The sequence below is a fragment of the Kryptolebias marmoratus genome, linkage group LG4, assembly GCF_001649575.2.
Source record: "Kryptolebias marmoratus isolate JLee-2015 linkage group LG4, ASM164957v2, whole genome shotgun sequence".
Taxonomy (NCBI): Eukaryota; Metazoa; Chordata; class Actinopteri; order Cyprinodontiformes; family Rivulidae; genus Kryptolebias; species Kryptolebias marmoratus.
The window spans coordinates 7751048-7771752 of record NC_051433.1 but is presented as its reverse complement, the minus strand read 5'-3'; the positions used below and the strand labels follow the sequence as shown (position 1 = coordinate 7771752).

Sequence of the window (20705 nt, the reverse complement as noted above, 5' to 3'; positions counted from 1 at the left end):
TGCTATTTTACAGCCAACTGTATAGGCAAATTGCCTTGAAACACATGAGGCCATAATAGTAAGAAAGTAATCAGCAGTCAGCTGCCTGAGGCAAATTCATCTTTACTTATCACTCCTGTCATGTCCTCCAGTGTCTTTCTTGTCAAAGCGTCACAGCTTCTGTTCATGTCTTTTGTTTTGTTCAGGCTTTTTGTCTTTCTTTCAGTCTCCATACTCAGCGTTTTTATTCCTTTATTTGTTTTTTTCTCTTTTTAACACAAAATAACAGCTTTATTCATTATCTTTGTGTTGCTCTAGGGTTAAATAGATAGAGCAGACAACACTGAACACAGAGGAGCCAAAACCATATTATTGTACTCTTTAATTTTAAACAATCCACCTAAAGAACCACATGTGGGTTTGCCCTATTGTTGAAAAATTAATAGATCATCACACTTGCTAAAAAAAAAAAAAAGCATTTAAAATTTGTTGTCAAAAACGTTGTGGAGAGGTCTGTAACAATGAACAGTAAAGTCTGGTTCACTATTGTTCATAGCAGACTAATTCTTGGTTGTATTATCTTTTATAAGGTTATGTTTCAGAATAATAATATTGATTATTACTACTGTACATGTTACATTTTCCCACTGTAGTTGTAATAATATTCATCCTTTTTTTCTGTAGTTTCACTGCATGAAAACAGGAGTACAGAATTTGGATGTGTGACATTCCTGTTTATCTTTGTCTTCCTAGAGTATAGTACTGATTACAGACAGTGAATAGAAATGTTATACGCAGATATACATGTTTCAATGCATGTTTCTTATTGCTCTGCTATCTACATGCCAAGACTCTAAAAACCAAACACACAAAACACATCACTGCTCTTAGGTCATTTTTACACCAAATCCTCCCAGTAACTGTTACCTAAGGTATGTAATACCTTAAAACTATTTGTCTGTAGTTTCCAAATTTGGTTGTTTTATTAATGATGCAAGCACAGAACCAGAAATCACCTTCCAAGTCTGGTTAATTTTGAAAACAAAAAGTAGTCAGAGCAGCTTAAGGTCAATAATTCTTGCCCTCTCTTTGAGTGCTAGTAGTGAACTAAATAACAGCGTATTTGCCACCCAGCAAGAAGGTCCTCAGTTCAATCTCGAACAAGGCCAACTGGGAACTGCGTTTGCATGTTCTGCCAGTGGCCACCTGTCCTGTTGTTCCCATGCCCAATTCCCAGTGCACTCACAATACACAGGTTAAGAAAATGGATGACTTTTGTTCAGTTCGAGAAACACATTTATCCCTGTAAAAAGATAAATAAATTATGCTCACGCAAAGGTGTACAACAGCAATGAATCCTTTCGCTGGCTTTTGTTACCCTCTTTTTTGGTGGTGCCAAAAATTCACAACAATCAATATAACTGCTTTTCTCCTGCATACCCAAGGGTAAGAGACACAAAATGAGCTAAAATAAACATTGTTAGTGTACTCAATCATCTCAATCGTCTACTTCCTGTCTATTCCCTTTAAATGCAGCCACATAACCAATCTTCACATCAAGAAGATAAAATATTCAAAACAATTTCTGCAATGAAATGGATCAAATATCTCAACTGTTCCAACTTTTCAAATGTGTGTGGCTGCATCATTCTTAATTGTATCACACACTACATGAGTGGGTGAAAACATTGTAATAACTGTGTGCATACACTCTTTGCCAAGTACCTGTAAATTATTATTTTTTCATTAATTTTTTTCCCGTATTAAGTTTAATGGTTTTAGTTATAACACGTGTTCCATCCATCCATCCATCCATTTAGGAAAACTAAACATCCCTCTCACCAGCAACACTCTCCAGCCTCTCTAGTGGAATCCCAAGCCATTCCCAGGCCATAGAGGATACATAAATCCTCCAGCAAATTCTGAGCTTGCCATGAGGTCTCTTTCCAGTGGGACATGCCCAAAAAACCTCCAAAGGGAGGCGTCCAGGAGGCATCCTAATCAGATGCCCGAACCACCTCAACCACCTCCTTTTGATGCAAAGGAGCAATGGCTCTCAAGCCCGGGGAGCCAAGGCTCGACCACCAGCTGCTTGCCGGCGAGCTCGCCCCTCATGCCAGACTCCTGGGGGATGCCCCGGTGTCCCTTTTCCAGACAAGGTTTCCTGATATATGAGCTGTTTATTCATTAATGTATATAAAAAGTCTTTTTAAATTTAATTCATATTATTATGTTACAAAAGCTTAATGGAGAATAAACGTATTATATTCTAAATTCAGAATTTTTCTTTTATTTGATCAATTAGTGCTCACTTACAACCCAAAGAGTAATCCTTTTCTTTATGGCCCATTCTTCTCTGTACTTACTGAATAAAAAATTAAACCATTTTAATACAAATTGTGTGCAATGTAAAAATTTAATGCTGCCTTACGCTGCCTTATGTTCATTTGTAATGCAATGTTAAAATACATTTTTGCCATTTAAAACTCCCATTGTTCAATTATAAATTATGTCTAATTCATCTTTGGCAAAAAGCCCTGTGCCATTCTGAAAATGTCAACAACAATTTTGGAAGCAATTTACACAAGGGTCTATGATATGACAAACAAGTTTAAAAATCTAAGATAGATAGATAGATAGATAGATAGATAGATAGATAGATAGATAGATAGATAGATAGATAGATAGATAGATAGATAGATAGATAGATAGATAGATAGATAGATAGATAGATAGATAGATAGATAGATAGATAGATAGATAGATAGATAGATAGATAGATATATGCATTATCCTCTGAATCTCAAAATGACTTAATACCTGAACAATTCATACAATATAATAAAGTCTAAGTTGAAAAGTAGATTATTCCATTTTCTAAGTAATCTACAAACAAAATCTTAACAAAGACCACTTTTAAATCACATCCCAAAAGTACTATATTTTAGCTGAAAAAAAAAAAAACATAGTCATGGTTTTAACATAACCTGATAATTTGTCCCAGAATGTTCTTGGTTTAGACATGTGGATTTCTGAATAACAGCTTCAAATGGAAAATCTATTTTTCCCAATGAAAATTTAAAAAAAAAGATATAAAGTTTCAGTGCTGAATGAAAAATAACATGAATTTTGATGGCCAATCTTAAACTTGGTAAACTTGTTATTTGTCAATATGCTGCAGCCAATTTATAAATTAGAGCAGGAGAAAGATTGCATGTTTTTCAGTATAACATGTTTGTAAAAGTACACTTTAAAGACACCAAAATAAATCTGAAAAGGATATTATCTTTGTAACATGTAGTGAAGATATTTATATTTATTTATTTATTTATTGACAGATTCTAGCATGTTTACATGCACTTCACCAGGAGTAGCTCACAGTCCTGAGTCCTGAAGATGGCGCAAATTAAGACACGTGTGACACAGAATTAGGTCTGGGTGGTTTTCTAAGAACATCTAAATTAATTTGAAAGCAGAGGATGAAAACTAAATATTGTTAACACATTTTCTCTGACAAGGAGGATAAATGAGGAAAAGAAAGGTGAATTTTGTCAGTAACGGCAATGCTGTCAGGGTGCCATATTGTTGTTATGGTTCAATGTAAAACATGTAGTGACCATCTTCTTCAAGGTGCTATTTCAAGTGAAAAAGATATCAGAGTTAGGCTAAAACAAGAAAACATTTCTCTGTATTAATTTAGCCTCTAAATGCATTAAGATTTTGGACAGATACCTACATTTCAGTATTAGCTTTTCTATGGTGCTTAGTCATTAATACAATATGGTTCTTGTGTAATGAGATGGTGGACTCAAGTTTGTGTTTTGCAAAGATTTATCATCAATATTGAATTGGATCCTTCTCATTTCCCTTTGGGTTTCCCATCTATAGTGGATCTTTTAAATATTCATGCAGCTTTGAGCGAGGCCCTTAAAAAAAAGAAGACGAAGAAGAAGAAGAACCAAAGGCTAAACCATTTTTTTGCTGGTCTGTGTCATTACTAAAGTTGTATTAAGCAGTAGATAGATTGAGCTTTTAAATCTGGCACATATACTGCAGATACATTATTGGCAGCAGCACTCTAAGCTAAAGCTTATATGCTCCTCACGGCCAGCTAATATTGAAGTAATAAAGACAGGCCTTTTCCAATTTAAAATCACTATTACACCATGTTACAACACGCATACTAAGACATCCATCACTCAGTTTTTTTATTCTTTTATGTGAGCTGACTGATAAAGTACCAAAGCACAGTTTGTTAGCCATGAAACCATTTAGTCACTATAGGGAACACCTTTTCCTCCTCACTGAAAAGTGAATGAAAAGATGAGACTAAATGTAGAATGTGCAACTATTAGTGATAAAATCACAAAAAGGTGAATATTTTTCATGTATGTATTCTGGTGATTTATATGATTCCATCAGAGATCTGAAATATTTCACAACATGACGTCTGTGCCAGAGCCTTTAACCTTAGATGACACTAACTGACAAGTCTCAGTGTTCAAAGAATAACAAACAGGCAAAACTAAGCAGCCTCTGCCCACATCTTCTGATGATTTTGATATGATTCATGGAGAATTACAAGTTTAAATCAGCATAAAATCTGTTTTAAATTGTTTTGTTTTTTATTTCAATCAAATGTACTATGAAATGTAAAGATAATTTTGAAAAATGATCAACCATAAACCATGCTAATCAGGAACATTAATTTGCCATAGATTATTCCTCTGTCATTTTCTGGGGCTTCTTTTAGTATGGACCAATTTCAGCTTACGACATGTATAAAAATGCTAGGACCCAGAACATTTTCTACATGTACTGTAGCTTTTATTCTTACATTAAGGTTGAGGCAATATTAAACTGTGTAAAGTTCTCAACAAATTTCTAGATATGTGTTGAATGTGTATAGTATGCAGATTTGTTCATGTGAAAAGAGTAAGAAGGTGCTTCATAAAACACTTGAAGTGAAGTGTAGATGCAGGAAAGAGTGAATGCCTAGAGATAACTACAGAAGAAATGCTGTGAGATGTGCTTATAAGTGTCTCTTTTACTGGTTACTGTGCAACATGTTATTGTTCAAAATTACATCCCTCATACTTTATTTTTAAAATTGCTGGCATTTGAATTATTTTGTCTGGTGCCTGACAAAAATATCCTCCCAAAAAATGAACCAGTACCTGGACAAAACATGCATTTGGATTACATTTTCTCCTTTTTGCTCTACTGACCTTTGTTTCACACACTCGCATAGCATGAGTGATGCACCACCCCTGCTGTGTGTAATGCAAGTATTCCACAAGGGGAATGGAGGTAATAATTACTGTTTTGTTGCTCTGGCCTACAGTGGTTGCAAATGACTGAAGTCACCATTAGGAAGGCCTGTCTTACTAACAATAGATGAGACAGTTGGAAACAGCAGAATCACAGTAGAGAGGAATGTGACAAGGCAGGCAACTTATAATCAATATTCCCTGCCAACTACTTTTATGTATATAACCAGTAACATGCATCATTATGCACTCAACCACAGCGCCTGACATAATTGATTTTGGCTGATCTAAGTGTGCAGGGTTGTGTTTATAAATATGTTGGGTTGAGGGGAAGGCAGAGATTGACAGAGTGTGACACACTCTATGAATAAGCATTAAAGATGTTTATGAAAAAAAGCAGCATGGTAGATACAGCAAAGTATTACCGGAAGTTCTTATTTTAGAAATGTATAAAAACAAATATGTATGGATAGTGTACTTTTTTATGTAGCAAACTAAAATTTTACATTTGTCTACAGAACAGGAGGCATCTAAATGTGCATATTCAAGTCTAATCGTTAAACAATATACCTGTATAATTGTATTGTGTTGCATACATATACACACTGAGATCACAATAAGACTTATCTACTACCCCTTTTATTCATAGCATTTTTGTTTTTTTCTTTTAAACAAAAAGAAAGAAATACCACACTGGCTCATCATAGTACCACCCTACAAAACAAATAATAATCTGTTCAGTTAAAAGACAAGTTCAGATGTTAAAATAAATTCAACATATTTAAATCCTTGTTGAGATCTGGAAGAGGATCAGTGTAAGCAGGCCGTTGCCTTTTTATGACATGGCAGATTTTTCTTCTTTTTTAAAGTTCCTTCACTATCCCCCATCTTTCTTCACCTCACTCTCTCCTCTCCACCTCTCTCCCGAGGCAGTTATGTGGATGAGAGAGAAATGAATCAAATACGAAGTAGTGAAGGAATAACTTTTCATGTGAAAACACCTCAGCTTTTATGGTTTTACTAAATGATCCATAATGCAGGCAGGGAGCACTCAGTCCTGCAGATTAAGGCAGGTCGAGACAGGAGAGAGGCTCGGTGCCGCAGCCGTTAGACCCCTCCATTGAAGCCCGTACCAGTATCGCACCAGCTGAGACGGGCACAAATCTCTTTTACGACACTGCCTCTTAAATAGCTGTCAGTCTAGTGTCTCACACGTGGCACACTTCTCGAGCTTCTCTTGCAATAATTGAACCATCTCTCTCAGTGCGCTGAAATGGTGTGGGAAGCCATTGCGACAGCCTGTGTTGATACCATTAAACCAAACTCATGCATAAATCTAACTATATAGCCTATGTCACAAACCCCACACAATGAATTGTCCACAAGCCAGAACCAATAATTTTACATAGTAAATTTTATTGAATATAAAAATAAAATAAATATATAATTTCAGATTTAATTTTTCTAAGTATTATTGGCATTAACCTCCCAAAAATATTGTCCAATTCCTAAAATTAGAATGTAACAAAGAACTGTACTGTAATAATGATGATTTTGGACAGCTACTGGGTTTTTTATGCATTCCATTAAAACTGTGTTAAAGTTTTGTCAGTGGTACTCTTTTTTTTTTTTTTTTATATTGCACAGCGATGTGATAGAACAATTTTCTCAAGTCATCTACATTGTTGCAACTTTTTATGCAAAATGTCATATTGATGTAGGATAAAAAAAATAAAAAAAAACCTGTTGAAATAGTTTCTGTTGCAAAAGTTGTATGTGTGTTAGCTGGTATAATTAAAATTCATGAGAATATTCTGTTTAAAAAATTCTTTTGAGAAAGAGACTTCCGGTTTTGGTTTGAACTGTGTTATTGAGGTTAGTTCTGTGTTCTCACAACAAGATGTTTCTGTGGCCTTTCTGTGCTCTGGTTTCCTCCCACAGTACAAAGGTGCCTATCAGGTTGCACGTTAGGTTAACTGGTGTTTCTAAATTGACTGTAGGTGTGAGGGTGCTTGGCTGTCTGTCTTTGTTAGCCCTGTGAAAGACTTGTGACTTGTCCACAAATAAGAAAAAACACTCTCAGGTTAGACTTAGAGGTATTCAAACTATTGCATTTTGTTGTTTTACAACTGACATGGTCAACCTACATTTATCTAAAAGAAATGAAAAACTTCATTGTATCTTCAGCTCAAGTTGAAGATATATATATATATATATATATATATATATATATATATATATATATATATATATATATATATATATATATATATATATATATATATATATATATATATATATATATATATATATATATATATATATATATATATATATATATATATATATATATATATATATATATATATATATATATATATATATATATATATATATATATATATATATATATATATATATATATATATATATATATATATATATATATATATATATATATATATATATATATATATATATATATATATATATATATATATATATATATATATATATATATATATATATATATATATATATATATATATATATATATATATATATATATATATATATATATATATATATATATATATATATATATATATATATATATATATATATATATATATATATATATATATATATATATATATATATATATATATATATATATATATATATATATATATATATATATATATATATATATATATATATATATATATATATATATATATATATATATATATATATATATATATATATATATATATATATATATATATATATATATATATATATATATATATATATATATATATATATATATATATATATATATATATATATATATATATATATATATATATATATATATATATATATATATATATATATATATATATATATATATATATATATATATATATATATATATATATATATATATATATATATATATATATATATATATATATATATATATATATATATATATATATATATATATATATATATATATATATATATATATATATATATATATATATATATATATATATATATATATATATATATATATATATATATATATATATATATATATATATATATATATATATATATATATATATATATATATATATATATATATATATATATATATATATATATATATATATATATATATATATATATATATATATATATATATATATATATATATATATATATATATATATATATATATATATATATATATATATATATATATATATATATATATATATATATATATATATATATATATATATATATATATATATATATATATATATATATATATATATATATATATATATATATATATATATATATATATATATATATATATATATATATATATATATATATATATATATATATATATATATATATATATATATATATATATATATATATATATATATATATATATATATATATATATATATATATATATATATATATATATATATATATATATATATATATATATATATATATATATATATATATATATATATATATATATATATATATATATATATATATATATATATATATATATATATATATATATATATATATATATATATATATATATATATATATATATATATATATATATATATATATATATATATATATATATATATATATATATATATATATATATATATATATATATATATATATATATATATATATATATATATATATATATATATATATATATATATATATATATATATATATATATATATATATATATATATATATATATATATATATATATATATATATATATATATATATATATATATATATATATATATATATATATATATATATATATATATATATATATATATATATATATATATATATATATATATATATATATATATATATATATATATATATATATATATATATATATATATATATATATATATATATATATATATATATATATATATATATATATATATATATATATATATATATATATATATATATATATATATATATATATATATATATATATATATATATATATATATATATATATATATATATATATATATATATATATATATATATATATATATATATATATATATATATATATATATATATATATATATATATATATATATATATATATATATATATATATATATATATATATATATATATATATATATATATATATATATATATATATATATATATATATATATATATATATATATATATATATATATATATATATATATATATATATATATATATATATATATATATATATATATATATATATATATATATATATATATATATATATATATATATATATATATATATATATATATATATATATATATATATATATATATATATATATATATATATATATATATATATATATATATATATATATATATATATATATATATATATATATATATATATATATATATATATATATATATATATATATATATATATATATATATATATATATATATATATATATATATATATATATATATATATATATATATATATATATATATATATATATATATATATATATATATATATATATATATATATATATATATATATATATATATATATATATATATATATATATATATATATATATATATATATATATATATATATATATATATATATATATATATATATATATATATATATATATATATATATATATATATATATATATATATATATATATATATATATATATATATATATATATATATATATATATATATATATATATATATATATATATATATATATATATATATATATATATATATATATATATATATATATATATATATATATATATATATATATATATATATATATATATATATATATATATATATATATATATATATATATATATATATATATATATATATATATATATATATATATATATATATATATATATATATATATATATATATATATATATATATATATATATATATATATATATATATATATATATATATATATATATATATATATATATATATATATATATATATATATATATATATATATATATATATATATATATATATATATATATATATATATATATATATATATATATATATATATATATATATATATATATATATATATATATATATATATATATATATATATATATATATATATATATATATATATATATATATATATATATATATATATATATATATATATATATATATATATATATATATATATATATATATATATATATATATATATATATATATATATATATATATATATATATATATATATATATATATATATATATATATATATATATATATATATATATATATATATATATATATATATATATATATATATATATATATATATATATATATATATATATATATATATATATATATATATATATATATATATATATATATATATATATATATATATATATATATATATATATATATATATATATATATATATATATATATATATATATATATATATATATATATATATATATATATATATATATATATATATATATATATATATATATATATATATATATATATATATATATATATATATATATATATATATATATATATATATATATATATATATATATATATATATATATATATATATATATATATATATATATATATATATATATATATATATATATATATATATATATATATATATATATATATATATATATATATATATATATATATATATATATATATATATATATATATATATATATATATATATATATATATATATATATATATATATATATATATATATATATATATATATATATATATATATATATATATATATATATATATATATATATATATATATATATATATATATATATATATATATATATATATATATATATATATATATATATATATATATATATATATATATATATATATATATATATATATATATATATATATATATATATATATATATATATATATATATATATATATATATATATATATATATATATATATATATATATATATATATATATATATATATATATATATATATATATATATATATATATATATATATATATATATATATATATATATATATATATATATATATATATATATATATATATATATATATATATATATATATATATATATATATATATATATATATATATATATATATATATATATATATATATATATATATATATATATATATATATATATATATATATATATATATATATATATATATATATATATATATATATATATATATATATATATATATATATATATATATATATATATATATATATATATATATATATATATATATATATATATATATATATATATATATATATATATATATATATATATATATATATATATATATATATATATATATATATATATATATATATATATATATATATATATATATATATATATATATATATATATATATATATATATATATATATATATATATATATATATATATATATATATATATATATATATATATATATATATATATATATATATATATATATATATATATATATATATATATATATATATATATATATATATATATATATATATATATATATATATATATATATATATATATATATATATATATATATATATATATATATATATATATATATATATATATATATATATATATATATATATATATATATATATATATATATATATATATATATATATATATATATATATATATATATATATATATATATATATATATATATATATATATATATATATATATATATATATATATATATATATATATATATATATATATATATATATATATATATATATATATATATATATATATATATATATATATATATATATATATATATATATATATATATATATATATATATATATATATATATATATATATATATATATATATATATATATATATATATATATATATATATATATATATATATATATATATATATATATATATATATATATATATATATATATATATATATATATATATATATATATATATATATATATATATATATATATATATATATATATATATATATATATATATATATATATATATATATATATATATATATATATATATATATATATATATATATATATATATATATATATATATATATATATATATATATATATATATATATATATATATATATATATATATATATATATATATATATATATATATATATATATATATATATATATATATATATATATATATATATATATATATATATATATATATATATATATATATATATATATATATATATATATATATATATATATATATATATATATATATATATATATATATATATATATATATATATATATATATATATATATATATATATATATATATATATATATATATATATATATATATATATATATATATATATATATATATATATATATATATATATATATATATATATATATATATATATATATATATATATATATATATATATATATATATATATATATATATATATATATATATATATATATATATATATATATATATATATATATATATATATATATATATATATATATATATATATATATATATATATATATATATATATATATATATATATATATATATATATATATATATATATATATATATATATATATATATATATATATATATATATATATATATATATATATATATATATATATATATATATATATATATATATATATATATATATATATATATATATATATATATATATATATATATATATATATATATATATATATATATATATATATATATATATATATATATATATATATATATATATATATATATATATATATATATATATATATATATATATATATATATATATATATATATATATATATATATATATATATATATATATATATATATATATATATATATATATATATATATATATATATATATATATATATATATATATATATATATATATATATATATATATATATATATATATATATATATATATATATATATATATATATATATATATATATATATATATATATATATATATATATATATATATATATATATATATATATATATATATATATATATATATATATATATATATATATATATATATATATATATATATATATATATATATATATATATATATATATATATATATATATATATATATATATATATATATATATATATATATATATATATATATATATATATATATATATATATATATATATATATATATATATATATATATATATATATATATATATATATATATATATATATATATATATATATATATATATATATATATATATATATATATATATATATATATATATATATATATATATATATATATATATATATATATATATATATATATATATATATATATATATATATATATATATATATATATATATATATATATATATATATATATATATATATATATATATATATATATATATATATATATATATATATATATATATATATATATATATATATATATATATATATATATATATATATATATATATATATATATATATATATATATATATATATATATATATATATATATATATATATATATATATATATATATATATATATATATATATATATATATATATATATATATATATATATATATATATATATATATATATATATATATATATATATATATATATATATATATATATATATATATATATATATATATATATATATATATATATATATATATATATATATATATATATATATATATATATATATATATATATATATATATATATATATATATATATATATATATATATATATATATATATATATATATATATATATATATATATATATATATATATATATATATATATATATATATATATATATATATATATATATATATATATATATATATATATATATATATATATATATATATATATATATATATATATATATATATATATATATATATATATATATATATATATATATATATATATATATATATATATATATATATATATATATATATATATATATATATATATATATATATATATATATATATATATATATATATATATATATATATATATATATATATATATATATATATATATATATATATATATATATATATATATATATATATATATATATATATATATATATATATATATATATATATATATATATATATATATATATATATATATATATATATATATATATATATATATATATATATATATATATATATATATATATATATATATATATATATATATATATATATATATATATATATATATATATATATATATATATATATATATATATATATATATATATATATATATATATATATATATATATATATATATATATATATATATATATATATATATATATATATATATATATATATATATATATATATATATATATATATATATATATATATATATATATATATATATATATATATATATATATATATATATATATATATATATATATATATATATATATATATATATATATATATATATATATATATATATATATATATATATATATATATATATATATATATATATATATATATATATATATATATATATATATATATATATATATATATATATATATATATATATATATATATATATATATATATATATATATATATATATATATATATATATATATATATATATATATATATATATATATATATATATATATATATATATATATATATATATATATATATATATATATATATATATATATATATATATATATATATATATATATATATATATATATATATATATATATATATATATATATATATATATATATATATATATATATATATATATATATATATATATATATATATATATATATATATATATATATATATATATGTGGTGTTAATGGTATGTATGGTTGGGGACTACAAATGGCCACCTGTGATGACATCACAGGGGGGTGCGTCAGGCTAAAGTAGACAGGTGACGCTGATTGCTGGAGAGAAAGAAAATGTCTATGCTGAGAGGTGGTGTGAGGCGGAATAAACTAATCACGATGATACAGTTGGACTGAATGCTCTCCTTTCTTAACACGACAATATATATACATATACTTTATGACATATTATCATGTATTATATTGTATTGGCCAAGTGAAATACTGTTGAAAATTATTTTTTGAAACCATAAAAACCTAAAACAAAAAAGAAAAAAAGAGAAGAAAACATTGCTTTCTCAATAAAGATAAACAGAGTGCATTTATATAGTGCTGAACCCTTAAAAAGTGTTTATAGTCCAATGCTCTCATTTACACACATTTATGCAGCACTTTTACTTGTGTAGTTACATTCTTTTAAACTCCATATACTCTAGAGGTTGGGCAGCTGGGACTAGATATGTGAAGAATATTAACAAAAAGTCATTTAGAAAATTAAAAAAAAAAAACGAGAAAAATAAAAATCAGCCAATTAAAGATAGAAACAAAGCCTTTATACACATATATGTACCATGTGAGAGCTGTTTAAACTTGAGGTTACATTAGAGAAACTCTTGAGAGACTGAACTTGAGAAACGTCTGTCAAATGCACATCCTTCTCTTGTCACTGATATATGTGCATTGCATTTCAAGCTAAGATAGTTTGCGAGTCGATCAATGACCAAACGTGCTCAGGTGATACCAAAAGATACCCTAAATAAGGACTTCCCCACTGAAATCTTTATTGCAAGCCAAACCTTAAATAAAAACCCACATGCCAAATGTGATGCCTTCTCCACTTAATATAAACACATTAAAGAAGCATTTGCATTTATATAGTTCTTTCAGACTGTCTGATGTTGCTGCCAGCAGTATCCAGAAACAGCTAAGCGTCTAACCGATTGTTACCTGGGGAAAATTAAGATAAGTGAGTAATCCCATGGATGAAAATGGCTTTGTTGGACCCACAGTGGTAGCACCAACCAAGTAAGCTGAATTAACAAACCTCCCATAATCGCTGCCAGGAATGAAAATAGCCTCTTTTCAGTTTCAGGTTTTCATGAAATAATGATATCTTACTCATCTCTCAACTGAAATGAGGCATATTTAGATTTTTTTATGGTTTAAACTAATGTATACTTTTGCATATTTGAAATGGGTAATGGGATGGAATGATTTGCAATTTGATTTAAAAGCTCATTTCAACTCATTTTTATGCTGTATTTTAAATTTACTATGAGCTGCTATGTAATCCATATTTGCTGTAACTGAAATCCCCAGAAAGTGGTTAACAGTATTAAAATGAAAGATTCTTTGATATTGCATATGCTATGCATCCTTCTATAGCACATTTAAAAGCTGGTTCCAGCCAAAATACAAAAAGAACTAAAGATTTCTATAGATGACAGCAACAGAATAGTAATCCGAGCCATCTGATTTAATGGCTTGCTGACTATAATGGTAATCTGCTAGCCTCTCCCTCCCTCTTTTCCCCTTAGGAACTCCATTCAATGACAGGAAACAAACAGTGCTGTGACACTTCCTGCTAATTAGCATCATTAGCATACGGTCATTATGTAGCTGGACAGTGGCATGACAGGGCTCTGAGAGGGGCTACAGTGGTGACCTTTAGTGGACATCACCAGCTGTCAGTAATTACCCATAACACTGGCCTGAGGAATGGAGACAGAGACTGACTTCTTGTCCTTGAGGACTTGTGGTGCCTGGGAACATCTTTCTGATTCCTTCCACTTTACCTTCCTTCTCCTATATATGAATATATTTAGAATATAGAAAGATATTCTCCATTGGGAGATAAACATGAGGTTACTTCCTAACCTTCTAATTAGGAATCATGAAGTTTTTAAGGCTGTAGGCTGAGATTTAACTAAAATGTGTGACTAAATGGGATGATGTGCCTGCGCATTTGCTGCCAGAGGCTTGTGTATTCACACTGTGGACAAATATATTGCACTTAATGTGAAATAATGATTTAAACACTGCTGCTCTACAAACCTTTTTTCAAGATTCCATGTGAAGATGTCTATTTTGTATTTTCTGCCTAAGTGCTGGTAATCACATGTTGTTTGAGGCTGTTTTATTTAGCTTGTAACACTCTTTGAAGATAAGTAATGTTTGCTGTAGATCTCTGTGTTTCCTGTCATCTGTGAGAATATCTGTGCTTATGAGAAGGAAAACAACTTAAGTGGTGTAGTGTCTCACTGGTGTGGAGAAGGGGTAATTTGAAAATTTCAAAAAAATTGTTTCGAAACATATGTGCAAAGAGGTGAAATATCTTATTTCTAGAGTAATACCAAACTCTTTTATTCTCCCTCCTTCAAGTATATTCACAGTTAAGTATGTATGAATATAAAGACAAGTAAGTGCATCTTTTACATGTTATTCTTACCCCCTTATGAGAAAATCTCACTCATATATATATATATATATATCCAGGACTATTCCCTGGTGGCCTTCCTGCTCTGCAGATTTTTTGTTTGTTTGTTTTGTTTTTTCATGCCTTTTATAATAATGTTGTGTCTCTTTAACAGGAACGTCTGTTATGAAGGTTACTGCATCTGATGCTGATGACCCTACATACGGCAGCAGTGCCAGAGTGGTGTATAGTGTACTGGATGGAGAAAAGTTTTTCACTGTTGACAAACACACGGGTAAGACAATGCTTTTTAGCCAGCTCAGAGTGATTTGATTTAAAAATGTTTGTACTTTTCTGAAGGGATGTCTCATTTGTTTCTCAAGTCTTTTTGCCTTCTCAACTTGTTTCCTTCCAACTTTGATTTTAAATTATGCTGCATTCATTTCATCTTGTGTAGAAAGTCACTCATTGCATCTGCAGCACAGTATTTTGAAATTGTTTTTTTAACATGATTTCCAATTAAATTGTTCAGAAAGATAGAGTTTTCTCGATGACATGCCTCATGAAAAGAGTAAAGGGTGCAAAATTGGATTTAATTCTTTTCTGTGGCCCCTAAAATTATTTGCAAACAAAATGCTTCAAAATAAAACTTCTTTAAGAAGGTTAGTAGTAGTCCTGTCATATTTCTATTACAGCATTTTGTAACGTTGTTTAAAAATGAAGACATTGTACGTATTTAAAAAAAAGAGGCATGACCTGTCTCTTTCCAGACAGACTTGTACAAAAAGAAGTGTGTCTATGTACTCATTAAATGCTTTATCAGAATCTGTGTTATAATTCAACCACATTCATATTTCTTTTCCCCCACTTATATACATGGAAAACCTACTTTTTCCCTACAGGCATGAAGCTTATAGCAGCAGTAAGACCTGACCTACAGTGTTTCAGGAGTATCCGAGCACTGGTGTTTGAATGCCGGCCCCCAGGGAAACTGCTAAAGTTTTAATGATTCCTTTTTTGGTGTCCACCACTTTGATTTGGTCAGGGTGCCTGGATGATAAATGACTCTACCTTGGTGGGATAAGCCGGGAGACTGGATGGTTCATTCCAGCTCTTGACTCACAACCCTCATTCTACCCACCCCCTCTACCTACCTTTTAGGCAGACAGGCTTAAAAGATGGGAGGGGAAGGTGGGTGGATAATAATAGACAAGGCAATAGGTGCAAGTCAAGAGGGTCAAAATATGGAAGACACAGAAATCAAACTCAATAATATGACTCTCACTCATCTTGACAACAAGCTCAGTAGCAAGTCATAGTTTGTCTTCTGTCACTTTGGCCAAGCAGGGATTATATAGGGGAGTTTTTTTTTAGTATCCAGGCCATTTTGTTTTCCTAAGAACTGAACCACACATGAACAAGAATAGCTACAGTACCTATTCTGTGCATATAGTTTAAGACTTCTACATCTTTCTTTTAAATTATGCGTCACTCATGTTTTTTGGTAACAGGTTTATAGTTTAAAGTATAGATCAGTTTTTTTTAACAGTGCTTAAAACCATTACTGAACTTAGTAGTCTCTTAGATTTTTTTTTCAAGATTTTCAACAGTCATGTGTAAATAGGTTTTTATTTTTATTATGCAGTGCCAACCATGTAACAATACAGAAATTTGACCTACCGGGTTTGTAATGATTCAGTTCACGTACCGCAGGAGGCAAGGATTGTTAATGCAAATGTGCGCCAACAGTAAAGGGGAAAGGGACCTGTGTTTGGGGTGTTTTCGTTTGACCATTGCATCAAAATAATTATTCACTGTCAACATGAGGGTGACTAAAGTAAACACATTAGCGCTACTCTAATCTGAAAGAGACTGTGTGTGTAGGTGGAACATATCTGCACAGAATTTATGAGTGAGTATTGACATCAAAAGAGCCCCCGTATTATGAGAATGTTTTAAAATTCTGAAAAGTGTGTTTTAAAAACTGCCACTCAAGCTGCTGCATTTAGAGTTCTTGTAGTGAACAAATGTAGTGTTTATTGACAAGTTAGCATATATCATTCAACAGTGAGCTACAGTACGATGGATTCTGCAGCACAGTATATATATATACTGTATATATATATATTTCTTTACACAAATGTCAAGTAGATTTTAAGATGTAATTGTTTTGTCTGTATAAATCATGGAAATTAAACTAAATTGTGAGAGCATTTATGAAACACAGCATGCCATGCAGTTTAAAGTGCCATTGAGCTCTCATGAGTTTGTACCTGTTGAAATACAAAACACTAGCGTAACAGCAACTATATTTTAGCATATGCTAATAATTCATTTTTAGTTGAGAGTAAACATTATACCATTTATGTTCTTAACTCTCTCATTCAAAACCTTTTTTTTCTAAAATGAAACACAAACATTTTCAAAGCTCAAAATGCCAGGAAAGTATGGGAGAAAAATAATAAAAAGAAGTTCTTCATATTTCTAATTTTAAAGCAGTGATTAAATTATTTTCAGTTTTCTCCATTTCACATTTGACCACGCAGTTTCAATTACAATGGTACCACCCATGAAAATTCCAGTTCAGCAGTATGTACGCTTTAACAGCTTCTACTCATACAAGGGTGGCAGAAATGGCACTGTGACAAGCATAAAGGGCAAGCTGATTCCTTCATCTTTTAACTGCCTCTTTTCAATTTTTTGCACTGGCTGTAAGGGCCCAAACAGGAGAACAGTTGATTTTGTAAGTACATATTAGAATTAGACTTCCATTGCTTCACTGG

General features: G+C 21.7%; 1 protein-coding gene across 2 annotated transcripts in view; it reads left to right on the top strand.

Annotated features, from left to right (window-relative positions):
- The window catches only part of LOC108231675 (cadherin-22), a 136768-nt gene that overhangs the window by 79692 nt on the left and 36371 nt on the right, over nt 1-20705 (top strand). For both annotated transcript variants that reach the window (XM_017408903.3, XM_037975519.1), the window contains one exon: nt 18098-18217. In XM_017408903.3, the coding sequence (XP_017264392.1) occupies nt 18098-18217 (120 nt within the window). The remainder of the gene's footprint in view (nt 1-18097; nt 18218-20705) is intronic.